General features: G+C 43.2%; 3 protein-coding genes across 3 annotated transcripts in view; 1 reads left to right on the top strand and 2 right to left on the bottom strand.

Annotated features, from left to right (window-relative positions):
- Positions 1–27,941, bottom strand: part of Oseg4 (intraflagellar transport protein Oseg4) — a 68,297-nt gene that overhangs the window by 32,735 nt on the left and 7,621 nt on the right. Inside the window, exons 8-19 of the mRNA XM_089564243.1 lie at positions 17,144–17,300; positions 15,627–15,769; positions 10,822–10,947; positions 9,365–9,457; positions 8,329–8,421; positions 5,224–5,426; positions 3,347–3,413; positions 3,203–3,220; positions 3,056–3,115; positions 2,838–2,947; positions 1,955–2,075; positions 429–497 (exon numbers count right to left, since the gene is read on the bottom strand). Coding sequence (XP_089420369.1) covers positions 429–497; positions 1,955–2,075; positions 2,838–2,947; positions 3,056–3,115; positions 3,203–3,220; positions 3,347–3,413; positions 5,224–5,426; positions 8,329–8,421; positions 9,365–9,457; positions 10,822–10,947; positions 15,627–15,769; positions 17,144–17,300 — 1,260 coding nt within the window. The remainder of the gene's footprint in view (positions 1–428; positions 498–1,954; positions 2,076–2,837; positions 2,948–3,055; positions 3,116–3,202; positions 3,221–3,346; positions 3,414–5,223; positions 5,427–8,328; positions 8,422–9,364; positions 9,458–10,821; positions 10,948–15,626; positions 15,770–17,143; positions 17,301–27,941) is intronic.
- LOC149371000 (uncharacterized) lies at positions 18,616–27,651 on the bottom strand. Its single transcript, XM_089564254.1, has 8 exons — positions 26,892–27,651; positions 26,679–26,804; positions 26,272–26,431; positions 25,947–26,110; positions 24,840–25,048; positions 23,892–24,243; positions 23,458–23,560; positions 18,616–20,932 (listed from the first exon to the last, which is right to left on the bottom strand). The coding sequence occupies exons 1-7, from the start codon at positions 27,482–27,484 to the stop codon at positions 23,464–23,466; spliced, it is 1,701 nt and encodes a 566-aa protein (XP_089420380.1). The 5' UTR covers positions 27,485–27,651; the 3' UTR covers positions 18,616–20,932; positions 23,458–23,463.
- LOC149371001 (uncharacterized) lies at positions 18,915–21,763 on the top strand. Its single transcript, XM_089567887.1, has 5 exons — positions 18,915–18,949; positions 20,858–20,944; positions 21,071–21,124; positions 21,225–21,263; positions 21,466–21,763. Exons 1-5 carry the CDS (start codon positions 18,915–18,917, stop codon positions 21,680–21,682), a joined length of 432 nt encoding a protein of 143 aa, XP_089424013.1. The 3' UTR covers positions 21,683–21,763.

The raw sequence follows: 27,941 nt of genomic DNA, 5'->3' as shown, positions 1-27,941 counted from the left end.
CAAAAATGTAATAAGCCTCAAGGCCATCATCCTTTTTATTTTCTCTTAAGACTAGGTAGATTCGTAATGAAACTGACAGATTTTGTCGACAAGAATTAACGACAAGGGCCTACATATTTTTAATTCAAAGCAGCATAATCAAACACCTGACATTTGCAAAACATAATGAAGCGACCTGTGACAGTTACAGTAGGAAACCCCAAAGTGGCAAGAAGACATTTTATTTGTCTTACGGTTTCCACATTTATGAGGCAGGCTGCGAAGACTATATGGCACTGTGGTGCCTGCTAGAACAGTAAGTATGCGTAGCATAGGCCATAGTGGGGTCCACCTAATGGTTTTTAACTGGTTACACCAAGGTTTTAAGAACTGCCATTTTTTTTTCTTTTTTGACCTGAACTTCGGAGAACTCATCAAATAGTACCCACCTCAGGGTCCAAATTGCGGAAGACGTACATGCGGGTCTTCTCCATCAGCACAAAGAGCTCAGAGTTGTCCTGCATAATTTAATGCAACAACAACACCACCACCAGTTAACAACTTCACAAGAATTTGCCCCCATTTGCTCAGCACAAAGTTTGCGAGCTGGACACACTGCACAATGACATGAAGCGCTGCGTTACAGCAGTTATGGGGACAATGCATTTGGGTAACCAGGGCAAGTTCACAGACTCAATCCCAGCCGTGACAGCCAAACTTCGATGGAGGTGGCATGCAAACCATTTGTGTGCCGAGATTTCAGTGCTCGACAAAGAATCCCAGGCCATATAAATTAATCCCAAGCCCTCCACCACGGTGTGTCCTAAAGCATAGAGCATTGCTTTAGAGGCATTTAAAATGCCCATAGTTGCTAATGTGCACACCTAGTAGTGGGCCATAGTTGCCCTGAAAGTCGGAACCTATTATTTTCAGACTTTCAGAACCTACTACACCTGTTGCGGTCGCATGACAGTAAGCCGCGCAAAAGAGATTGGAAAAATTGTGGCACCATATGCGGCATGTCCAAAATTTCAGTGTCTGAAAAACCTGTCAGGAACTTTTTTATTTAAAATCAGCAGCATGTAAAGAATCGTATAGCAAGGGTTTGAGACCATGATGCTTAATGCACTTTGGCTAGCTGCTGTTTGAACATTGCCTAATGCAAGTTCGAATGCTTTTTTTTTTGTTTTGTTCCACTTTTTAATTTCAGTTACTTTAGCGAATGCTGCAAATCGCGTCTTTAGGCAAATGCTAATAAGCTATTGAGAATTGACTCTTTTTCTTTTACTACTACACTTTGAGTCGCAAACTATTTGCTTCACTTTGAAACTGTTCGAACAAGATAACCACTCGCTTCATATTCACTTAGCAATTCACTATTCGCACAAGCCTAATATCAAACACTACTTTGCATAGTGGCACACCCAAGTTTCTACTGCTGACACAAGGAGTCAAACAGGGAGGCGACGGGTAATCATAGTGGAAAAAACGTTAGCTAAAGCATGCACAGTGCAAGAGGCTTGTTTAAGTAGTTATACATGTATGCCTCACATTGTATTATGATTTGGTTTGGTATTGTGATTTGGATTTGGTTCACAGGACTCTGCCAATTCTGAGACCTGGGTTACTCCTGATGACCGCTAGTGCCAAAACTTTCGTGAAAACTTTCTTGAAGTTTTGGTAACAAGAATGCAGATTGTCGAACGCCAATTATGACATGCTCGCATACATTTCAAGCATGGGGTTTCACATTACTAAGCACTTTCATTTGCCATGCTAGCTAGGAGCTGTTTTTTTAAGTCATGCTAAATTGAATTCTTGTAACCCTTTAAAACACCACTGCAACTGTTTTGCAGCCATTCTCGAGTATGCTGGCACTGACCTATGCAGTGCAACTTTCAGAGCTCACTAACTATCAGGCACTGTACAATTGGTGCAGATATTCTTTACAATTTTGATACAAAAATCTCATTACCTTTGCCCACTTTACGTCCCAAATATCACGGCGTTCAAAAGCAAGTTGTTCTCCTTCCAATGACCTGGCTTCGAGGTCAAACAGGAGTAAGCAGCCTGTAATGTCGATCACGGACATTCGACTAGAATGTTGAGAATAAAAAAAAAAGCATATCAGAGAACAAGAAATTTTCAGTTGAAGACAAATGACGACAGTACAGATGACACCGTCAATGTGCACAGCATACAAAAAATTACATGCATGTTCCTCTGACAGAAAGCACATGGTACATCCCTACCCACTGTCTGCCTCTTTTGTTAAACACGCAAATGAGGAAAACAGGAGAAGGATAAAGACGAATGCTTTTTGAGATAGGCAAGCATGTCATACGCACTAAACAAATGTACACGCTCAACTCATTTCTTGGAAAAATATCGATGTGCACTGCACAAGAATAGCTGCTAGGCCCTCTATATGATATGAAATATATGTTAAGCAATATATATATATATTTAAAAAATACAAATGGAAGAATACATTGCATGCCTAGACTGCAATACACCTGCATTTCTAGTGCCAACTAGATCTGAAGAGCGAAATGCCAGCTTTACACACAAATTGTATTTTAACTTGCAAAGAAAAAGCTTCATAAATTTCATAAAACTGTCAGCATCGATCAAGTGTATTCTCGGTGTGTCTAACTTATCGAACTGATAATTTGTTTAAAAGGATTCGTTTAAACTGATGTTAGATCCCACCAGAAAAGCTCCCCTTAATTCGAGTTCTGAAAGTTTCTAACAACTTTTCGGTCCCTTCTGAGTTCGAAATATCAAGAGTAAACTGTACCAGAAAAAAAAAAAAGCACACGCAAAGCACATTCTGAGAAAGGCCCCCTCTCAGTCACCTAGAAGTGCAGTTCAGCATAATCCTGTTCGGTCGGCAAGAGATGGAGTACTTCTGGACGAGCAATAATTGAGGCATTGAATAGCGATGAAATGTGCCCGACTCTCGGCCCTGAAAAATATCCCAAGCAAGAAAAAAAAACGCCATGAAAAACAGGGCATGGAACATACAAGAATATAACAAAAGAAGACAGAGCAATGCGGTAATCGTACAACTTACAACTATCAGCATTTTTTCCGACGCCGCAAGACAGCATATTGGGTCCGTGTTGACCTGAAACTGTAACAACGTAAACTTGCTTCAGCGCTTTCAGAAAGTGAAGCATCAAGAACAGACACAAGATCAACAGACAACAGTGCCTCTTACCTGATGCTTCTTTTTCGCCTGTAATAAAGAGCAAGATGAGACCATCATAATGAGATAATAATAAGACCATAATAAGACCAAGATAAGAGCACCAGTGGTATAAGTCTGTCATCAAACAAAATAAAATGCAGGCTGCCGACTTACCTCATAAATCTTATCCATGTCATTCGAATTTTCGCCCTCTGTTGGGGCTTCATTGATGTGAATCACCCTGTAACAAAGACAAGCAGCTATATTTGTAACCCTCTGATAACACCAATGCTCCTTCAGGCATCCCTCGAAGTTAAACCCTTATAATCAGACTTCAGTCATGTTTACAAGGGATACAAGCAAAGTTTTGGATCTGTCAGTATGTGCTGGGAAATCATAATCTTTTTGTAAAATTGCCTCTTCCACATAGAAAGATGTGTGGAATTGTTCAAAATGGCAAACAAGAAATGAAAAAAAAAATCCAGAACAGTATTTTCGATTATTTTTGATATTGAAAAATACGTTCACCTACAGTTTACCATCTGTCCCACACCATAAAGCAAAATTAGGGACACGAAAATGCTGCACTTTTCTGACTATCCCTCAAAAAAAAAATTTTCACAAAACAACCTCTCAATTTGCAGCGACAAAATGCTGTCAATTTTCCTGGCAAGCATAGTTAAATGTAAAAGGAATAAGATGTTAATGGCACATTTTTAAAAATATACTACTCAATCACTTTTTTTTGCAATAGACAACACATATCAGACTTTGAATGTCAAACCTGCAATGTGCCAATGCCACTAGTAACTGTCATACCAAAATTATGCATTCAGTAGTGCATTTAGGAGCCAAAAATAATTCCACGTAGAAGAGATCTTTTTATATATTGGCACAAATCAAACTCACTTTTTATTTACGAGGTAACTGACCAACTGTAAAAATCAGTAATTATAAATTCAGTGCAAAGAAATGAATTAAAGCATGCTAAAATTCCCTTCAATAGAGTTCACTGGTCCTGGATATCATCTCATTAAGTGGAAAAATTTGACAAGGCAAGAGCTCTTTACCTCTACAGGCATGCATAGCGGGGAAATTGTAACTCATCACCGACTTGTAAGGCTGATTTTGAAAACCATGCTTCATAGCTCCATTCTGCTTTCAGGGCGAGTTCAAAATAATATGCTGCCTGTTCACAAGCACACTATTCAGCCATGTTATGGCCACTTCAAACCCTTTAATGCCCGACATATCATGTACGTATAAATCATAGAAATGGCTATAGTCTTCATTTGCATTAAAAAAGATTGTGACATCTCTCCTAGCACAGCATAAACTGCACTTCTGAACATAAATACAAAAATAAAACGGAAAAGTCAGCTCACACACATGAAGGAGTCACGCTGAAAGACTGTTCATTGCAAAAGCTAACCTCAAGCAAAACCACCTTGAATATCACCGGCAATACTGCTACATCTACACATGATGGAAAGATTTTCATTGGATCACTATGCGTGTTCATCTTCATCCTTCTTAGATGTTCAGAAATCAGCATAATTTGCACATTTTACTTCCAGAGTAATTAAGTTTTCCTTAATATAGCTACTAGTGTTTTACATTTCCACACTGTAGGGGTCAGTAGCAATGAAATGCTAGAAGTTCAGAACTTTTACCCAACGTTTTCATTGCCCCAGCGTTACAGGGTCAACATCACCAATCACATGTGCTTGCTAACTCAATGTGAGGTCATAAAAAACACAGTGCAGAAAACAAAGAAAACAAAAGCTTCGTCCTTGCTTTCCATGCTACGTTTACTCTGGCTGTGAACCGCTATTTCGCACAAGTTTCCGCACCTTAGTAAGGCTTAAGACTTGCACAACCAGACACCACTTCTCTCTTACAAATGCTCTTCTCGTAGGTTTTGGACAGTAACAAATTTTGCACCACTTTGAAAAACCCAATGACAATTAATGTTATTTTGGAGCTCTCAAGCATGGCTGTCGTCACAGAGCAGGCTGTAACAATTGACCCCATCCCTTTCACTTCCATACCTCTCAAGCACAGGTTTGCTCCGCTGGCCAGACAACTCGAGCACGACAGTGCGTCCCCGGGGTGTCTGGAAGCGCCACACGAAGATCTGATCTTTGGATGCCGCAAACACGTGCGATTCCGTCATGGATAGCTGCAGGGGCTCCACATCCGTCATCGTGCTGTCCACTGGCGTCCCAATGGAGTTGCACACAATCAAGGCATACTGGGGAGAAGGGTTGAAAGTGCCTTCCAGTAAGCCAAGACAAATAACATGCCCGGCAACGTTTAAAAAAATCAAAGCCCACAGACCAGTCAAAAATTAAAACGACAAGATGAATGGAAATGGGCCCCGCCGCACTGGCTCAGTGGTTACGGCGCTCGGCTGCTGACCCGAAAGACGCGGGTTCGATCCTGGCTGCAGGCGGCTGAATTTCGATGGAGGCGAAATTCCAGAGGCCCATGTGCTGTGCGATGTGAGTGCACGTTAAAGAACCCGAGGTGGTCGAAATTTCCGGAGCCCTCCACTACGGTGTCTCTCATAGCCTTAGTCGCTTTGGGACGTTAAACCCCAATAAACCAAACCAAACCATGGATGGAAATGGATTGTTGTTGTTCACATTTGTTTTCTTGGTTACTTTTTTTTTTCACAGGTACTTCTGCTCCAAACTAAAATGTGATAAAATGCTGAAACCTCATGCCTGAATACTACTCCTGGTATCTGACGAAATATAGTAGAAGCAAAAATATACATAAATACCTCTCACGAAACAAAAAGAACAACTGCTGAAGTCCCGCCACTGCATTTTAATCTTAATGCTTCAACATATCATATTAATATGAATGTAATATGAGATTTTTTTCCTTAGTTCAACATGTCCACATTATATTCGGAATCAAGGTATGAAGGTATAATGCGATTTTCGTATTTTCGCTATTCCTCAAAATAGTTACAGCAAGCTTCACCACTACACTCGTGAGGTATTAGGAGAAGACAACTTTCCAACAGCCTTGGGAGCGCGTGGCTCTCACAAACAAACGAAAGGTGGCATATGAGCTTGGAAAAAGACAGCGCAGCCAGTTTAGGAAGAGTGAGCACTGAAATAGTTTACTGGCACAGAGAGAGGGAACACTGCAGTGACAGTGGCCGCAACTGCGTGGGACGCTGCGTATGTTTATGCATCAGAGGCCTCGCTGCACATGATGATTTCATGTGCATTTCTGAAGCGTTGCCTCTCAAATAATATCTACGTATCCGATGCTTCCATATTATCGCATGCTGTCATCATTTTTTTCGAGTCCCCAGTTGATAATTGGTTTCAACACACAGAAGTCTCAAACTCCCACCTCGTATTATAATCAGTGTTGCGTTGTTTAGGTATATAGATATGATAACTAGCAAGTGCTTTAAAATAAACTTTAATTTTTTTTAATGCAATTTTCCTAGTTTTGTTTCCCACCTCTACACTGAGAAGCTATATCAACTACACATAGCAGTCAAAACAAAAATGAAAATTTTATTCCACTTTCTGAAACAGAGTGATTATTATTATATTACAAAAAACCTGTCACCAAAGCTTGAAAAAAACTCAACACAAAACAGCTACCCAAAATGATGCAAGAAATAAAATTTTCAGTTAGTTTTGTTACGTTGGTACCACACAGAAAGTTATCACAAAAAAAATCACCGAAATGATAATTTTTTCATTACAAAATGCACTGTGGTCAATATTTGATAAGTTAGCCAACAGACTCATTACTGCATACAGCATTTAAATAGGTTAACATTAGTAGCACATCCAGATATACCCTACACTGTACGCATTGACATACTATTTCATCAGAGCATTTCAATTACAAACCACCACATACAATAAAACATGTGCACAGTTACACACTGATGCGCTTAATTTATTGAGATCAAATATTACATTACTTATGCTTCAAAGCTTCAAAACGTGCATTCAGTGAAGGCAACACGAATGTCCCAAATGTCTGTACATATTATACAAGTACTAGTATGTCACAAAAAAATGTCAAATATATCAAGTGCCAGAAAACAGCATTTAGCATTTGCAAGTGAATGGCAGTTCGTTCATCACTAGCAATGGTAATCTATACATATGGTACCGTTTGCTCTAAAATTAACCCTTTCACTGCCAGGTTTTTTTACTCACATCTGCACACACCCTGCCGGGTTTTTTTCGCATGTTAGTTTCCTGGAAATGTTTTGCTAGTAACGCACTAAAATGCTCTGCAGGACATGTAGACATGTTTATTCAGGATAATCGTATAGATATTAGTTGTAATGAATCAAATCTTCCAGCACCAATCTGGCCTGTCAGATTTCCTCTTCTTATGCAGATTTTTCGGTGACAGGGGGACTTCATCGCTGACATCACTCGACAAGGCACTTAGGTGGGCTCCTTCCTCGTTCTCATTATGTTTGGACTCCGAATTCACAAGCAATTTTGAATTTCTTCGTCCGTCAAAGCGTGGACGAGTGTGGCACATAGCCTCATGGCTGCTGTGCAGAGACCAAAACGAAGTGACTCGGATGTGGAAACATGCGCGCCATCTGTTGTGTAAAATTTACCCTACAAGATCTATGAATTTACGGGGTCTCTCCATAGATGGCGCTACATGTTTGCATTGTTTTTTTTTTTTTACACGAGTATTATCGGGAGCGGCAGGGGGTGAGTTAAAAAGCCAAAACGAGTTAACTCGGGAGAGGCAGGGGGTGTGCATATGTGGTAGCCCGAGTTATCTCGGGAGTGGCAGCAAAAGGGTTAAGAAAGAAGCGTTTTATATTCAACCCTTCGTTCACAGTCGGTTATGCACTTAGGACTTACAATACACATACCCACAAAAGTTTTTGACAACACCGAAATCACTAAAATGCGTAATTTTTTCTCAACCTAAAGGCACAGCCGAACATCGTGGGATGCGCTGTACACGTCGCACATGGATGTAAAAACCACAAATTTCACTTCGTGGCTGCATCCTTCGAATGCTCCGCAGTTAAACTTTGTAGCAATTTTCGTGTCCCGAAAACTTATGTGAGCATTTGTGCTTAGAGCAATGCAAGGAAAACAAAACTGAAAGCAAAAAAAGAAATGCGAGCCAACCTTGGGACTGTTTCCATCCTCTCGAGTGGAAATTGTGCACAATTCTCCTGCGGCGCACATCTTCAGAAGGTTTTTCATATACTTGACGTACTTCTGTCAGTCACAAAAAGTGAATAAAATTGTAAGGCACCAGCAGAAACTGCACAGAATGCACTACATTGCTGGAGGGCACCAAGTAGTGGCAGATGAAATGGCTTTGTGGCAAAAATTTAGTGGCTGGTGCGCTCTTTGAAGAAGTCGAGAAAATATGTAAAAAGAAAACACATATACAGGAAAGTGCGTGTGCTAAAAGCAATTTGAGCAAACTGGCTAGAAAATACTCCCAGAGTGTCACCCTCCCCAATGACAGTTTCAGAAATTCAATACTGAGTCTGCAGTTTATTATATTTTGCTCCTGCAGAGAGTGAAATTTTCAGCAACAAGTGCTTCTTTTTATCACACAGGAAGACACCCACGAATGCTGTCTGTGGACAAACTGTTGAGCTGATCAGACAATTCAACCCTGAAGGGTTAGCCCTAAACAGAGTCCATCATGCTTTAAGATTAAAACATACTGATGCACAGGTGGAAGAGATCTTGAAGCATACAATGGTTTCCATATCTGATTAGTGCACATATCATCAGGGATAGGAACTCAATTATGCATTTTACCAGTCTTCCAAATGTACCCAAAAGCAATGACAGGTGATGGTGCTCTTACAAAGTAAAAAATTGCTCTATCAATCAAAACTAATATGCCTTCGCAACAAATGTCGAAAAACGGTGGCTCCAGTAAGTTCAGAAATTAATTACTAAAAGTAAATTTTGAGCTACTGCTACTTTCAAACTAACAAGCGAACACAACTTCAAAAAAATGTCATATAAGCCCTGTATTTTACAATTTAATCCTCCAAGTGCTAGTTTTATTTCATAAGTTTAAAAATTGTGCACAATGAACGCAAAATTGCCTTCTTTTTTTTGAGAGAACATGTTCACAGCTCAGAATGCACACCAAATTGAAGACCATCTGAACAATCCATCAGACCTAACAGCTTACCTCGTTCGTGTTAGTATTCCAGAAGACCACCGTGCTTTCCACACGGTCTGTCTTGTTGAATGCATAGGCCACTGTGTTTGCCAGGTAACACCACTGGAATGTTACGGAAAACAAGAAAACAATGAAAACAAATCCCAAAAACCCCCGACGAGCGTCTTACGACACAAGAAGTTCAACAGTAAGTACCGTGCACAGGCACATTACAAGTCGACTCCGAATACAGGTCGGCCCACTAACTCATAGCTCTGGTTGGGAAAAAAAAGTTGACGGCAAAGATAAGCCAGTGAGTACAACCTCCTCACACCCGTTCCCTTAAGGCTGCCCCGCACCATCGCAACACTCTGTTTTGTAGGCATGCATAATGATACAATCAGAGGGGCAATAAGCAGAACTAATGGAGATCAAAAGCGAAGAAACAGCATTCCATCCTGCCTTCCATATTTGTGTGCAACCAGACTGAATAATGGTAAATAAAACTCCCAAGTTTCGGATACCGGTGCAATGCACGCCCTAGAGTTGATCCTACGTTAGCTCTCGTGCTTTGACCACCCGTTCGAGAGAGTGCCCACCAACTTGATGGCAGTGAGTAAGTGGCGCGCAGTCCGAATTTCCTTTAGCGGAGAAGATTTGCGTATGAAGTAAATACCGTTTTCTTTATGCATGTGTTCTGCCAGGAATGAGCACAGATACATGGTGCATACTACCCACCCCTGATCCGAAACTACCTTAGACGTCACAAATAGGTCGACTCGGCTTGTAGGTCGACCCCCCCCAATTTCGGATAGCTGGTTTTCTAAGCCAAGGCTGACTTGTGCCCAGCAATACACAGTAATATACAAAACAAGTCAATAGTTCAGTGAAGCCAAGGAAAGCATGGGAAGGTACTCCTGCTGTTCCTTTGTTATTAGAGAGTAAAAGTAAATGTCTAATCATTTTAAACAGGACATTTCTTGGCCTGTATGAATATTCAACAATTTCGAATGTAATTTCGGATTTCGGAATTAACGGGAGGAGAATCAATCAAGAATCAACTGAAAAATCATAAGAGCACATTACAAACAGAGCTAAACTGATGGCACTACTTTCTCGGCCAGAGTGGGCTGTAAAATGACTATAGACGGATAAAACTAAATTCCTCCATGATAAAAGAGTAGCTCGTTGTTAAAAATCTTCAAGTTACCTAAACAAGAAGCTAATCACAAGAAAAAATTATTAGCTTTGGAATTTTGTTACCTGGATTGTTTAATACAGAAAAACATCAAAAAGCTGATTTCGTTTACTATTGTGACTGGCTAGCGGAGTAATACAGGGCACTGCCGACTGGGCCCAGTGTTAATAACTGCTTTTTTTTTTTAAGTTATATCCTACTACAGGTGCCACTGTTGATGGGTCACACAAAAAAAAAAAGCGATATCATATCAACTATCTCTCAGGCAAAAAGAAATGCAGTGCATCACCTTGTAGTCCGGGCGAATGTTGGCAAAGAATATAAACGAGTCGACAGCCAGGGCGATGCGGAGTCCCATCCCTTCCCAAGCGCAGGCAGTTATCTCCTTGCCAGGCACCCTCAATGTATGCAGGTACTGTGAAAGACAGCAGAGGAAAAACACATTACACCTCTGGAAGGAACATTTCAGGCCTGCACTGAATAAGCAGGAGACCTACAAGGCACTGCTCCAGTCAAAGCTTTAATAAGATAAGGGCTAACTAGAGCCCAGAAAAATGATTAGTAAAACGTGGAGCTAATCACAGGGTATACATCTAAGCAAATACTAGGAAAATTTAAACAAACAGCCACTTCTAGAAATTTTCTTGTTGGTTCTTCTCATAAACCAACTGATTCCCCGGACTATGCTCTAACAGCTAATTTTTGGTACTGAATTTCTTTTTTTTTTCAGATATGTAATTATTGCTTACACACCCTGTAAGAACACTCAGTGCATACACGCCATAAAAGGAAGAGCTTTAAGTGAGTTGTATTGTTTGCCCACTGAATGTATGCATGCGTCCACAGAAATGAAAAGCTGTTTTTCTTGGAATTGCACGCCCAAGTTCAAATGTGTATGCTGTCTGGAAAGAAATGCCCAGTCAGGTATAGTCCCTTCGTGCACTTTCTTTAAATGTGACTTCATTAAACACGATTCCACAGCTGAACAAAACTGATAGATAAAACCCCTCAAGCGTGTTCTGAAGAGCCATAGTAATAGAGATGTTAAAGGTGCACTGAAGAGGAATCTGAACTCGTCTTTTTGCCGCGGGAACTCGATCTACACGTTCCGAGCATTCTTAGAAACTGCGATTTATTGCCCTGTGTGCCCGATTTCCCTAATGAAATCGAATTAACGCCCGGCTCCCGCCTTTTTTATTTGAATTCTCCCCGTACAGTGGGCGGAGTCGACCAACGCGTGGAGTGCCTTTCACCCAGTCCCGTTGCGGCTTGCCACTCTGCCGTTGGAGGAGTAATACGTAGTAATCCGTAGAAGCGAATAGTCCGAGCGTATTTTTATTTCTTCGGGCTTATTTTGCAGCTATATTATCGGTGAATGAAACTATTTATTCACAGAAACCTAAAAAACAAAATTAAGCGAAAGCAAAGCCTCCACGGAGCTGGCTGAAAGGCACTCCACGCGTTGGTCGACTCCGCCCACCGTACGGGGAGAATTAAAAAAATAAAGGCGGGAGCCAGACGTTAATTCAATTTAATTAGGGAAATCAGCCGCACAGGGCAATAGGTCGACGTTTCTAAGAATGCTCGGAACGTGTAGATCGAGTTCCCGCGTCAAAAAGACGAGTTCAGATTCCTCTTCAGTGCACCTTTAAGATTCTCAAAAAGATTCATCAAACAAGTAAATCTACATACGCTTATGAATAAGAATTTTACCACAAAACAAAAACATCAGTAAATACCTACTGCCCCTCCCATTCACCTTGTCTCCCACATGGCCCAGTATATTATATCTGCACAAATACAATGTGACCTCAAATGTGATGCAAGGGGCGAAGTTTAAGAGTTAAGAAAAACGAGGAATATACATGATTATGGCTAATTCAGGGCAACCATGCCCAAAGGCTGAAATGAATTGACCAGACTTCGAAAAATGAAGAAGCGACAATATTTTGAGACAAAACGATCTCTAAATGCACGCGACACAAGTAAGTGCAGCAAAGCCTCCAATGTCCTAATGCGTGCAGCCTATCATGCAACGCAGCCACCATCACTGCATTTCCAGTCTTGCACTTAGTTTTCTATATTCTCTTTTCTCTACCTCACACCGTTCTTCCACTGTCTTCCCTTTCTGAATGACCTGCACTACATTTTAATCACTGCTGCTCCTTCTTCTGCTGATGCATGCCACACATTTTGCCGGGCCATCTTAATGGTCGCTTCTCGCAGCTTATGAGCCTGACAGTTATTAATATCTGGCTTCTGAATACTGTATAATCAGACATAAAGATTGCACTATATTCATGCAGGCATGGTAATTAGGTCTGTGCGTAATGTCTGTACATAAACACAAGGAAGCACTGCTTTCAAAGTTTTCAAATGCCATAACAGGGCATAACAAGGGTTTGGACTTTATGGTTTTTATTTTTTTTCAGAACTTGGCAAACATTTTCAGCGTTTATTTCAAAATCCAAATTTAAATTTTTTTCAGCAAATACTATTTTTCATGGAAGAATTATCTTTTCTTTTCGGATATAGTTCTTGAACCAATAATGCAAAAATGGTGATGTACAGAGCAATCGTAAACAGCCGTAAACCCGCCGGTCGTAAACAGATCTGTGTGAGTGCATTTCCTATGCTCCTGCATAGGGATTTGGTTCGCTTTGGACATGAAATTTCAGAGGACAGAAATTTTTCCACAACCCTGCGAGACTTGCATCATCGAGATTTTACTGTAGTGCATTAAATTTAGAGGCCGTAAGACAAAAAACATAAATAGAAGCTTATTTCCAAAAACAAGGTAGTGACATATCAAATAAATGAGCAAAAATGCAAGCAAAAGCCACAGGCAAGTGGAACAAAGCCTTTGCGTCTAGTTGCCTTCATGTCAGAATAACCTGGCGTGACTGCGCAGGATAAACACAAGTGTAATTCTTGATTGTGACACACTGCTCACTCGTTCATTCAAGGACCAAACTATAACAGCATCAAACGCTTTACAACAGCATTAACAAAGTTTCGGTTTGGAAAAAAAAGTGGCCGCGGCCGAAATCCAGAATGAGCCAGAGTCTCAAATCACGCAGCCCATATAATGACAGCAGTAATGGAAGTGCCACTGAATGGTCACCAAAGCAAGAACATGACTTTTTTGTGATGGTTGTGCACAGTTTCAAGTTTACACTGGCTTGTTATGGTTACAGACGATTTCAATGTCCTTACATGTCATGTGAGAACTCCTTAACAAGCAATGGCTCTGGTAATGGCTCTGACAAGGTGATGACAGTGTGGGTGCAGAAAGCGCTACACTAGTAGACAAGGTAGGGAGCCTCTCGGTCTACACCTCACATGTGTCTAAAGCAGTGCAGGAATGCCTCAAAACGTAGAACTTCACTACATTATCCAACAATCCCGCTATCTCACTGCGCTCCTGGCTTCCACACTTTGTTAATTCGCTCTTGTGACTGTTTGTAATTTGTGATCAATACCGTATTTACTCGCATAATAGGCGCACTTTTTTTCCAGAAAATCCGGCTCAAAGTTCGGGGTGCGCCTATTACACGGGGTAAAATTTCCGGAAATTTTTCGACTCGCAAAATTGAACACACCGCGTAAACGCACTCGTGTACGGGCCGCACCCCGTTTTCGCGAAGAAAATATTTTTAAAAAAAAGTTCCGTGTAAGGGCCGCACCGAAACTTTCGGAATGCGCGCGCCGAGGCCTCCACGATCGGCTCCAGCTGCGCGCAACGGGCGCTTGATCGCAGAGGCCACACACGCGCACAGGAGCTTCCAGACGCCGCCCAAGGCCAAGCTCATCATCATCATCGTTTTCCTCCGCCGCGAGCTTTTGCTATCTATATCACCATCAGCATCTCCAGCTCATTTTTTTTTGTTGTTGCTGTTAAGTGCCGGGATTTGCGGTAGCGCGATAGTTATCGTGGTTTATGGCTTTGCCGCAGAGCGTTGATGTTTTAGCTCGACGGGCAAGCACCTTAACAGCTACACGGCTGGGAGTTTGCTCTCGAACGCGGCAAGCGTGCGGCAGGTTGGAAAATACGACGTGGCCGAGAAGTGCGGCAGTTGCGACTGCGGCGTCCCTAAATTTTCGTACGCGACTCCAAGCGCCGAGGTTTTCGCGGGCCTAAGTTGGGAACGTTTCCGGCCGGAGATGAAGCTTTCCAAACAGACGTTTAAAGTGAGCATCCCTGACAACTGTGTGCGGCTGTTCTACGCAATGTCGTTGTACGTGCTGTGGGTCCGCAGCAGCTGCGACGGCAGCAGCACTAGTAGGGACTAGTAGTCAGTTCAGCAAAAACTTTGTTAAAATAAAGATTGGGAAGCGGGGGGTGGCGAGGCGTCGGCTTGCAATCGTGTAAATACAGTATTGATCACAGTGCCAAGTTTGGGGTGCGCCTATTATGCGCGGAAATAAAAAAAATCTGATTTTTCGTGCCCTAACTAGGGGTGCGCCTATTATGCGAGTGCGCCTATTACGCGAGTAAATATGGTATGCTAGAAGCTGTAGTATACATCTTAAGGATAATAACCTTTCTCAGTTAAAACCAAATTACAAGAAAACGAATTCAACGTATGTTTTTCTTTTCTTTTTTTCCGTTTAAACTGAAAGCTCTGACCCCTTAGCAATAACATAAGCCGTATCCATGAAAAACTCTGCATCTGAAAATTCGGTTCCTTGAACTAAATACCTGTGCAGCGAAGTTCGCAGCTGACATGAGGCATTTGGTGAGAAAAAGGACATGTCATGTATGATTAAGTACAAGATTAAATTACTAAAACCAAAAAACAAACAGAGAAAGCAATGAGCTCTTGCAAGGAGTAGTGTCTATGGCAATGGTTGAAGACTCATTCAGCAAGGTCAATTTCAAAGGTCCTTCAAGCTGATGTGCAAGTTATGAATGCACTATAGATAGCAGGCGCGCTAAACAATACACCTATTTATTGAGGTTCCTGCTTGAACGAGGCAATTTGCATGTCCCTTAAACACTGCTAAGTTGACGTCTACCTAAGTACACTGTGTTATTCAAGTAGAAAACATAACTAGAAACAGGGTTTCACAGAATGTAGCCTCAGACTTCACCTGGCCGTAGGGGTTGAAGAACTTGACCATGTTTCGCTTCTCACTCTCCGGGCCATAGCTTTTTCCCGTCACAGCCAACATAGTCCCATCATGGTTCCACTGAAGGCATGTGGAAACCATGTCTGTGTCCAAGACAAGTGGAGCTGAAATGACGGTAAAAAAATGTTGGAACCAAGCAACACAAATGCAAGTTTGAACCACATCACACGTCCTGCTCTATTTTTACTCATTCAACCAAATCACATAACCACATGCACAAACAGCAGCAATAAAATGAATTTTGGAAAACAGAAAACGTAAGCTCACACTCACTTTTAAGCAAAACAGGTAAATGTGTTTCAAATAAGAGCTTTAGGTGTTTCATGAGATCTTTTATTTCTCTTTCCACACCACTGTTACCCACCATTCATGGAAGTGTGTCTCATGGCAGAGGCCCATATATACTTCCAAGTCACTCACCCACCCTTCCATACCAAGACTCTTCGCTGATTCTTTCTTTGTGCAACAACAGAGTGAAAGAGGCTTTGTAACCACTCTGCCATCATGTGTTTATTACCCTTCTTTAGTAAAATACAAGATGCATCATTACTAATAACAACTTGCGAAAGACACAAAAGAAGTTGTTCTAACAAAAACCTATGACAACGCCACTCCTTTTTGAAACACATCTCTCAGGCCAAACCAGATGGCCATCTACTTGCAAATGGCGATGATGGCATCCCTAACACCTTCACTGTCATCATCAACATCACAAGTCTGACTCAAGTGGCATGAAAAAATATTTTCCAGCTTCAAATTTTTCGGCAATAAATCTGCCTTTTGCTCCCACAAAAACATAAACAAAGGCACCAAAGGCTGAACAATCAAATGTTGCTAGCGAAAAATTGGCCCCAGTTGCCCTCAGTGCCCCTTTAAAGCAGTCACTCCTAAAACTCATCATCATCATCATCAGCCTGACTACACCCACTGCAGGGCAAAGGCCTCTCCCATGTCTCTCCAATTAACCCTGTCCTTCGCCAGCCGCGGCCACCATATTCCCGCAAATTTCTTAATCTCATCCACCCACCTAACTTTCTGCCGCCCCCTGCTACGCTTGCCTTCTCTTGGAATCCACTCCGTTACTCTTAAGGACCAGGGGTTATCTTGCCTTCGCATTACATGCCCTGCCCAAGCGCACTTCTTCCTCTTGATTTCAACTAGGATATCATTAACGTGTGTCTGTTCTCTCACCCACTCCGCCCGCTTCCGATCTCTTAAGTTACACCTATCATTTTTCTTTCCATAGCTCGCCGCATTGTTCTTAACTTAAGCTGAACCCTCTTTGTTAGCCTCCACGTTTCTGCCCCATAGGTGAGTACCGGTGAGATGCACCTGTTGTATACTTTTCTCTTGACGGATATTGGTAAACTGCCATTCATGATCCGAGATAACCTGCCATATGCGCTCCACCCCATTCTTATTCTTCCTTACAAATCTAGTCCGATTCAAAAGCCATGCACTGTTGAGTGATCACGTACAGTCATCGCATTCGTTGCACATCAGCTGAACCTTGCCGTTCTCGTAGCCAATGGCCAAGACGGGGCAGCCTGGCTCGGGCAGGCACCTGTTGTACCAGTGCATGCCGATCAGCTTGGTCCCGCTGGAACTGTGCAGCAGCGGCAGCGATATCTTGGACTGCATGGGCGAGAGCCCAGAGAAGCCACAATGAGCCGAGTCAAATCTCGCTTACATTTCAACAGCCAGTGCTGTCACTCTTCTAAGAGCTCCAAACACACAAACAAACAGACAAAGAACGAAAGGAAGAAAGCACAGGATTTGCCATCCTCTTTCTAAAAAGTCTGGAACAAGTAAATGTTTATCTTGGAGCAGTTCGAAGCAAAACAAACTTCCATTTCACATGGGTTACCAGCAAAAATTTATGGGTTACCAACAAAAATTTATGGGTCATAGTGTTACTCCAAATGAAATGCTCAGCGTGCTGAGCATTTCAGTTCATTAAGCACATTTGTAAAGAATAAGAATGTGAACTAGCGCACTCCATCCTTGAGAACCTAGTGTATACATGTCAGAAGTGAGTGCGGTGTTTGCACAGTAACACCAACAACTAATGCCATAAAATAGACATCTATTGGCGTCAAGTAAAGGCCCGTTCACACTTGCGAGTCGCAGAGGTCGCGCGACTGTTTTGGTCGAAAAGCGACAGTCGCAAACAGTCGCCTTGGTCGAAATGCGACAGTCGCAGGCCAGTCGCTCGCTGCTCGATTTTTCAGCTTCGCGACTGCGAGTCGCAAACCGCTGAACCAATCAGCGGCGCTTCGGAAGTTGACGAAAGCGTCACCTACATCCGGTTGTTCATTCCCGGCGGCAAGATCAAAATCGGCGTCACACCAGCGTGGTCACTCAAAAGATGGAGTACTCCGCAGAGCTGCTCATCAACGCTGTGCGCGAGTACAGATTTTTGTATGACAAACACCACCCCGAATTTAAAAACCGAACTAAAAAGGACTGCACATGGGAAGAAATTGGAAGACTATTCGGCTTAACCCGTAAGTATCCCGCGTTTGTTTTTTAGATGTGCTCAGTTCGTATTGTTGTAGCATGCATGACGAGGGCAGCATGTTTTTCCTCACAAGAGCGCGTGCTAATGTTTACACACGATGAAAACATATTCCGAACTCGATCTTTCCTTCTACCGCTTGGCGTTCGTCCCCGTTTCGCTCGAAATCGGAGAAGACTAGGGCCGAGACGTGTGTTTTTACGCTCGCGTAAAAGCGTGCATTGTGTGCACGTAGACACGTGCGTTGGCTACTGCGAGGACAGTGTACGCTCGGCCTCTTATCATTTTTTCTCTCCCCGCGCCTTGTGAAACGCTTGCTCAGGTGCAAGTTATTATTGCTACGCACTTCCATGCTCACCCAACTGCGGTACTTCGACGACAGCACAAAATGTGCACATGCGGAACATGCACGTGCATCAGCATCTCCATGCAGCACAAAGTTCTAGAGATAAGCCACAGCAGTGATTACTTGAAAGAAGCAACACTTTGAGCTTTCAGGCACAGTCAGACAAAACAAGCTGAATGCACAGCGTTTTTTGAATGATGATTATTTTATTTGCCATATATATTCATGAGAACGTTTTTATCTTCCAGGCACCCAGGCAGAGAAAAAATTTAAAAATTTGAAGGATATCTACATTAGGAAACGCCAGGAAATAAAAGAAAAGCAGAAGAGTGGAGCTGGGGCGGCAGATATCCCTACTGTGAAATGGCCGCATTTTGAATCCATGATGGAGCTCATGGAATCTTCACTGCAGCCTGCACTGTGAGTTTAATTTGCTGGTGTAATGAGAACTTTTGCAACACTTGATGTAGAAATACATGTGAAAAAGAGAACAGAGCCAGAGCAAGCATAATGTGACTTTTACAAGGCCAAAAATATGGTAGTTGAACAACACGGGCATCTCATAGAGCACTGCATTGAACAAACGCAGGCACCTCATAGCATGAAAGTGATTGTTGGGGTAGTCTAAGCAGAAAGGCTAGTTTAGTGTTATCAAACTATATGCTTAGTGCCTCTAGCAGTATTCTTGTTACATATCTACACTGCTAGCAACATTAAGCTGAACGCTAGGATTTCTTTTGCTAAGGCAGTCAATGTCCAAGTCACATGTTTACAAGTCACCCTCTCATCTGTGCCTCAGTGCATTGAGCAGTAGTACTGTTATCTCTGCGTGTAATCAAGCAGCTGTATTTGCTTTCATGAGAGTGGATCATGAAATGTTGAACTACATAATTTGTTTTTCCAGAGTCCTATGCAGTACAGAGGAAGATGGTACAAGGTGAGAAACAAATAGGCCACTAAAAAAACAACTAATCTTGCGCAAACAAATTTCACAAGCGACTGCACTTGGTTATTCAAAAAGTTCATTCTGGTGTAAAATATGCACGTTAATTTCTTTTCAGCTTTGTCCATGCTGCTGATGACGGTGGTGAAAGGTTAGTGACAAAAAGGAGGCTTTTTAGGTACAACCTAAGACCTATACCGCATGGTATGGGCCTGCCAAGGCAACATGGAAATAAACATGATAAATGAACTGCCGATTGAGCAGCTGGCCAACTTAGGCCTGTGGAGATGGATCGTGGGCACCAGTCATCGTCAGGTCTCCACAAATATATTCGGCTGGACGTGCTCAGCCAGGCTTGGATGGAACAGCGCTGCGCCGGCCTTGCAGTTAAGCAGCCATGAAAATCCAGTCTGCGCGTGCTTGGCAGGCGTACTGGGACAGTCGTAGTCTTCGGCTGCCGGACCACGATGGCACGCTTCAGGGCCCCCCCTCTAGCGATGAAGCCACGAGCAAGGTGTGAATGGCGAAAAGCGGATAGGCTTGGCGCAAATCGTACGCGACGAGGACTGGCACGGTCGGGAGGGAATGCAGCGGCACAGTTAGCGATGACGTCGGTGTCAAGATGAGCAGGTTTAACACGGTCAACTGAGATTGTGTCCTGCTGGCCGTTGATGAGCAGGAGAAAGTGCTTAGGAGCACGCCGGAGCACTTGGTACGGACCATCGTATGGTGGCCGTAAGGGCGGGCGTACGGCGTCGTGGCGAACAAAGACGTGAATGCACCGCTGAAGGTCGGAGGGGACGTGGACATGACGGGAATACTGGCGTTGACGTGGTGGAACTACACTGCTCATAGCGCTACGTAGGCGGTAGGCGTAATCTGAGACGTCAGCAGGCGTGGGTGGTGAGGGCTCGAAGAATTCGCCAGGGACACAGAGAGTAGTGCCAAACGTTAGCTCTGCTGCACAGGTAGAAGAGTCACTGCGAAGTGCAGTGCGGAGACCAAGCAGGGCGAAGGGTAGGCGCTCAATCCATGGCGAAGGAAAAGCGGACGTCAGGTCTCCACAAATATATTCGGCTGGACGCGCTCAGCCAGGCTTGGATGGAACAGCGCTGCGCCGGCCTTGCAGTTAAGCAGCCATGAAAATCCAGTCTGCGCGTGCTTGGCAGGCGTACTGGGACAGTCGTAGTCTTCGGCTGCCGGACCACGATGGCACGCTACAGGCCCAAAAGTACAGCAGGAGCAGAGCTTTGAAAGCAGTCTTTTTTTAAAGCGGTCTTGTTTAAACTGTTGCCATCAGCGAAAACAAAGAACATATTCATGGTGCCTTTGCACAGTCTGTTATCATGCTGCTGCATATTTATCCTTGATCTCTGGCATTGCAGCTCCACGCAGGCAACGCAGGAGGGGCATGTGGAGTTACTGCCTCAGGCCACTGGCAGCGATGCCGAAGGAGAAACCTGGGAGCAAGAGTAAGTAAAATTTGCAATACCCTGGTAGATTTTCACATTCTTGTCGTCCACCTACTTTGCACTAGGTTGTGTTCTGCTATAAATTGCACGTGCAAGAAAAGTGCCCTAATGATACTCGTCTTGCAGATGCAGTCCTGACGTGCATGAGCAGGATGCTGCTGAGCCGACACCTGCAAAACGGTACGTGGGCAGAGTTTCTGGCAAAACAATTACTTTGCTAAACAGGCGGACCAAGACAAGTTCTTTCGTCTAATGAAGAAAACTTTGTATTGCATTATAGGCCACGCACGTCGCAGAAGAGAACAACAGAAAATTCTGGGTGAGTTTTGCAATCTGATCATTACTGAGAGTGTACATGTTTGTGTTCCCAAAGTTGAAGGCATTTGCAGTAAGGTTAACTGTGAGACTGCGGTTTGTCTGTTGCTCTCCCTTGTCCAATCGCTTTTGCCCATGATTTCCTTCCATGACGGTTGGTGAACTGACTAACCAGTTTGCACTACACTAAATTGCTTGGTCTGCAGGAATGCTGGCGATGACGTCATGAGGGCTTGTGTGAGCCATTTGGCTCAGATTAGGGAAGAGCGGCAACAGCGGCAACAGCAGAGGGATCCCATCGGACTTTTTTGTATGCTGTTGGACGCCCGCATGAGACTCATGCCACAACACCTGGCTGAAGACCTCATGCACAACATTGAAGTCATGACGTATAGCCTGCAGGTGCAGGGCAGGATTGAATAATTAACATACAGACTGTTCCGAAATTAAAGGCGCGCTGTAGAACGCTGCTCACAGCTAAACCAGTGAATTGGTTGAGCTCAAATTTCGTGCAGAAATGGCATTTGGTCGGCAGAATTGCTTTCTACCACATTTCTTTGAGGTACTTGCCTTAATCAATAAGAAGAAGTCGGATATTCCCATAGTTTGCAGCAACGATGAAATGAAATGGGCCAGTTTCTCTGCGATTGTATTGGTGGTGTCGTCTCGTTGTTGGCCATGGAGATTCGGCAAAGGAGGTGGGGCAGAGTTTTGTGGGAGGTTTTGAAGGTGCTCTACCCTAAGAAAGTTCAAACTTGGTGCAGTTTTGGCCAAACTAAGCCTTTTGTGGTCATTGATAAAGCAGTTGCTGAAAAGTCTTCAAACCTCCCACAAAAGAACCCCCTCATTTGCCTAATCTCCATGGTTGACCAACGAGATGGCACCACCAGTGCAATCACCGAGAGAGCGACCCATTTCGTTTCGTCGTTGCTGCAAACTATGGGAATATCCGACTTCTTCTTATTGATTCAGGCAAGTACCCCAAAGAAATGTGGTAGAAAGCAATTCTGCCGACCAAATGCCATGTATTTGCGATAATTGAGCTTGAACAATTCACTGGTTTAGCTATGAGGTGCATTCTATGGAGCACGTTTAATTGCGGAACACGCTGTAGTGTTGATGTGCTTTTATTTTTCATTAACTGCAAATGTTTTATACAAATGAATGTGCAATTGCAACTCAGTCATTTTTTAGGTTCCTTTTTTAAGCGCTACAATGTAATTTATAGTACTCAAGTTAACATATGCTAATCCAGATTTTATTGTATTGAACCGCAGAAGTTCCCATTTTTAGCCCTGTTTTACGTGACATGACTGAACTGTGATATTTTTTGTGCTTTTATTTTTCATTAACTGCAAATGTTTTATACAAATGAATGTGCAATTGCGACTTAGTCATTTTTTATGTTCCTTTTTTAAGCGCTACCATGTAATTTATAGTACTCAAGTTAACATATGCTAATCCAGATTTTATTGTATTGAACCGCAGAAGTTCCCATTTTTAGCGCTGTTTTACGTGACATGACTAAACTGTGATATTTTTTGATCCCAGTCCCTCATAGCCCGAGTCGCTTTAGGAAGTTTAAACCCATAAGCCCTCACCCAGCCACACTTTGTGTAAGGTTGGCTGTAGAATTGTAATACCACAGTCCGAGTTTTCTGGGGCTTGACGTCCCAAAGCAACTCTATAAGGGACGTCATAGTGGAGGCAGGGATTGAACCTGCATCTTTTAGGTCAACAGTCTGGCACCGTAACCACCGAGCCACTGCGGCGACGTGACTGCCCTTAAAAGTACAAGTTGATATCGATGTGCCTAGTATTTATGTTCCTGTTTATTTTTTGTGATCAATGTGATTATGTGATATTTTTAAAATAAGGAACCGATAAAAATTACCAATGGCTTTTTACTTACAAACACTTGTGCAATCTTCATCTTCAACTACTCACTGCTAATGTTACTTGCACTTAATTTATGAATGACCTCACTTCATGCATTGTTCTTATGAAAGAAGCTCATATTTTCCCTCTTCATGTAAAAGTACCATCTGTTGCAAAAGTTTACAGTGTGCTATACCCTTAGAAGCAAAGGCATGGAGGACTGTCAACTTTTGCTACAGACAGTACATATTTTTATCAAGCAAAACATCATCTTGCAAGCACTTATTGTATAAAATAAAATGCACCATTGTGTAACCCACCTCTGGTTACTCGTGATTTCCGGTCACCATTCCATGTTGCCACGGTACTGCACCTGCCGTGACGAAGTGGTGCGTGAGCTTTTCACGTACTTGCTTGGCATGCCTGGGAAGAAATTGCACTCAAGTTATATTTCATTATCTTGATAAGCCAACTCCAGTGCTGCATGTCACACAGTGCCGAAATGCTCCGAGCCTCTGATGTGTACCATTATAAACGAGGACTTCTGAAACTGGGTTCTACAGAACCCTCTAGTTTATTGGGTTACTTTTTTCCTTTGAGATTTTCTGTACATAAGAAATCAAAACAAATTACATGAGGTTTAGTAAGTTGAACAAGTATGATTGACAATGCCGGACACCTAATGTATGCGCCTGTTTTGGTGGCACATGTAGTGCAATGATTGGAACAAACAGCTGTATAACAAACCACATACCGTGTTGCGTTGCAGCCTGTGAGCCTTTGAGCCCTCAAGGCCGAGCTGGAGTCGTCACTCCTCCAGCTTCCAGGACAGAGGCGGCCCTCCCAATCTTCAGCGTCGGCAGAGCCTGGCGGGCAGTACATGGAGGAGGATTCTGCGGACTCTTTAAGGAGATAGTTGTGCAGCACTATGCATGCACCAACATATCTATTGATGTTAACTGTTTTTGCCTTAAAGGGTCGCCGCAGAATCCTCCACCTCTGTGCCAGGATGCCAAACGCATTTTCGATGATGCGGCGTGCCCGGCTCAGCCGATAATTAAAAATCCGGCGCTCGTAGTTTGACTGCACCGCAGTTTCATGCAGGGCTGAAGACAAGAACATGAGTGATGAAGTATAGAGAACATTTGCATGCACTTCTCAGTCGCAAGCAATGCACTGTGAGACCAAACAGTCTACTTGTTTGCATGGGAAGCATGACCTTGGAGCCTTCACTGAAGCTGAAAAGTTTCAAGCATGAAGAATACTTAAGGCTCATGCTGCTGCCAAGTGTAGAAAAGTTACTGCATGTGTATTGTTTTTTCTAGTACTCCTGCCAATGCACACCTAGAGCGGCATTTCTGTAATGTGATTTCGATACACTTGTTAACAGCAAGGTCACCGGTTTACAGGAATGAACCACAAACGTCCTAGTTAGATGAAAAAGTGACACTGCAAAGGCTGGGCTGACAAATTTGTGGCATGCAACACAAAACTCTTAGAATGCTTTACATGGCCTGTGTTACAGCTTTCTTGAAATGGTAAAATATGACAAACATTGATGAAACTAGGCATGCAATATTTGGAGAGGAAAAAAATATTGAAAATTCAGATTATGACAGATGCACACTTCACTGCTTGATCATGCCAGTGACATAGCTCTTTACGTTTTAAGTGCATTGAAACTTCAGATGTGGTCCTCTACCTCGTCTTGGAAAAGGCCGCATCATGTAGTCCTTCAGCGGGAAGGCCTCGTCCCCCACGAAGAAATAGGGCAGCGGCCCCTCACCACCTAGAGGCCTTGCAGTGGGAAAGCCCCACTCGCCACCAGCAATCTTCTTTTGGAGCGTCGACGAGGCGAAAATTCCGCCATCGGAGTCGCTTCCAAAATGCCCCATTTCAACGTAGAGGAACCTGTATGGAAGATAGTTTGAAATTCAGTGCAGATTGAGTAGCAATGAATGTGTTTCTGACAACTGCTCTTTTGATTTGTACCTGTAAGTTATGTTTTAAAGGTCACTACATGTTGCAGTTGCTGAGAATGTGCAGTTTGAAGGTTTGAAGGTTTATTTCCGCAACTAGGTGTTGTGAGGACAGCCAGGGAAAAAGCTGTATAGACAGCTTGAGAGGTCCTGGCTTCCTCTTACAGTGCAGCATTGACGGCGGCGGAATAGGACATCAAACAAATAGTAAGAAAAAACTCGTATGTTCTGTGCATAGAATGACACATGTACGTTCAGTAAGCAGTACATTCTGCTTGTAAAAGAAAAAAGAACTATATTAGGTCAAAGAGACTATAAAGGCAAACACAGGGAGGAGAAAATAAAGGACAGCAGAACTGACAGGTGCACTCAAAATGGTAATAGCAAGAAAAAGAAGAACTACATGAATATTTGGGGCAATTCTTTCAGAGAAATATTGGAGACATCAAGATTCTTGTGGCAGTGCAACTGGTTCAGAAGTGTCGGTAAGGTATGCTGCAACATTTGTTTGCCATAGTTTGTACGGCATTTCTTAACATTCCAAGGCTCTGCTGCGCGGGTATCATACACAGTTCTGCTTTGCTCTAACCTAGCAAGTGTAAGTAAGAAGTCATCATTTTTGATTATGGCTCAATGATTTTATACATGGATTGAAACCCAAAGGGCTTAAACGAAATGTTGCCCTCTGCATGGCATTGAGATTGACAGTGTGTCTTATTTATTCATCGCTGCCTGATAGTCAGCAGTCATGCAAACCTGTGGTCGGCCTCATTATTAAGAAGGTGTCTGCAAACTGAACATGCCAAGATTGTCATAATAGAGAGCCTTACCTGTAGTGTGCATCACAAACAGCAAGCAATGACTTGCTGAATGATCCTTTGTAATTTCGATCTGCACTCCCAGAGTTGGCAGGGCATTCAACTAACACATGCTTGCCATCAATGGCCCCAACGCAGTGTGGCATTTGCCACTTTTCTTCGAAGTCAGCTGCGATCTGCAGAATAAAGTTTAACGGATATGCTTCCATTCATCAAAATGAATTGCGTTGGTCATTCATTAGTTAATCCTGTGAAGTATTCCGGAACACCATGTGCAGTAACAACCTTTGCCTGCAGAGCACAGCAACAATAACATAATTAATATAATGAAGCTTACTTTTAGCCACTCGTCTGCCACCTGTGGATGCCTTAGGTAAAGCGGCTTCAGCACATCCCACAGTGCCTGGCATACTGTTGCCACGAGGCAGCACGCAGTAGACCTTCCTATCAAAAAGTTGTAGGAAAGCTCCCTGAGGCTTTGACCCGTGGCCAGGAACCTGCCAAAGCAATGACATAGAAAGGTTGAACAGCATAGATACTCACTTCACTGGGAAATTGATTTACACACCACAGATGAACTGTTTATACTTGACTATTTATAATGAAAACAGTGCTCACTACTATGCAGCATGAACTCATGAAACAGATCAATTCAGCAAGCATTGTGTTATGACATCGGAACTACAATTGTTATACGCTATACATGAGAAAAAATGTTACCATTTTTCTGACAACGCGGGTTACCTAATTGTCATGGCCAAACGGTCAGCCGCTGAAATGGCACTCCTGAACCTGGTGTCCCGCACAGTTATAGAACTTCGCACCAGATCCAGGAGTGTGTCGAAAGTTCGAGGCGGCATCCGGAGAAAGCTGGAATGCGTAAAGGAGAAAAAAGGATTGAACAAGGAAGGTTGCAAAGTTGTGCTTTGCGCCATAAAGACAGAAATGAAAACTTACTCTCGGTAGTATTCTTCATCGTGCGCCCGCAGCTGCGGTAGCAGGCGGCTCGCATGTCCGGCGACATCCCGCGATCGGAGGCATGGTCGAACCCACCAGCGACGCCGTCGCCGCTCTTTCTGTGCCGTACGCGCGCGCGCAGCAAAAGCTTGCGCGGCCGCAGTGCACATCAGAACAGCGACGACGTCTTCCTCCTCGCTGAGGTCGCCGTAAAACATTCTTGTGTTGAGCCGAGGAGCGATGCAACAAAATGTCTCGGGACAAGCGCGAGCAGTGACTGGCGCGAACCGCAGCAGACGGAAAAAGGGCGCGTACGACCGCATTCCTGATGGTTCTCGTTTGGGACGAGAACAGAACGAGAAGGCGACTCGCGTAGTCGCCTTGCTAGTGTGAACATCGGTAGTGGCGAGCTGCTCCCAGGTCGCATGCGACTGCGAGTCGCACGCCCTTTGCGACTCGCAAGTGTGAATGAGCCCTAATGCGCAAGAGTGCAATAGAAAGGGTGCAGATGTGAGGGAGGGTGAGAGTGAGTCAAGCATGGATTGGGAGTGGCAGCCCACATTTCTGAAGAAGCTGCCATTAACAACTATCATCGTGAAAAAGCAGTTGTAATTAGCGATGTTAGAGCACTGAAGAAGGACGGAAAGCAGGGGCAAAAAGCTGATAACAGTTCATTGCGGACGGAACAGCACGAAATGAGACAAATGACAAATGAAGAATGTACACACAGACGAGCGCCGACACCAAACAAATTTTTTATTGACGAAAACAAATTTTTGTGCATAAAAGTCCTCTGACTGTACAGGGCCTAGAGCATATGTGCAATACACTTTCAAAGAGTATTCGTTTCACAGGACTTTTATGTACAAAATTTATTCTTCTCAATAAAAAATTATTTGTGAGTCAGCGCATATCTGAGCGTGCCTTCTTCATAAGTCATATGACTCGTTTCACCCTGTTCCATCCACAATGAATGTTAGAGAAGAAACTTTTGGACATGCACAAAAACATCTTCAACCTCAAACACATTTGGTAACTTATTCATTTTTA

This window comes from Amblyomma mixtum, chromosome 1 (assembly GCF_055824585.1).
Source record: "Amblyomma mixtum isolate Tamu chromosome 1, ASM5582458v1, whole genome shotgun sequence".
Taxonomy (NCBI): domain Eukaryota; kingdom Metazoa; phylum Arthropoda; class Arachnida; order Ixodida; family Ixodidae; genus Amblyomma; species Amblyomma mixtum.
This window is presented reverse-complemented; position numbering and strand designations above follow the sequence as displayed.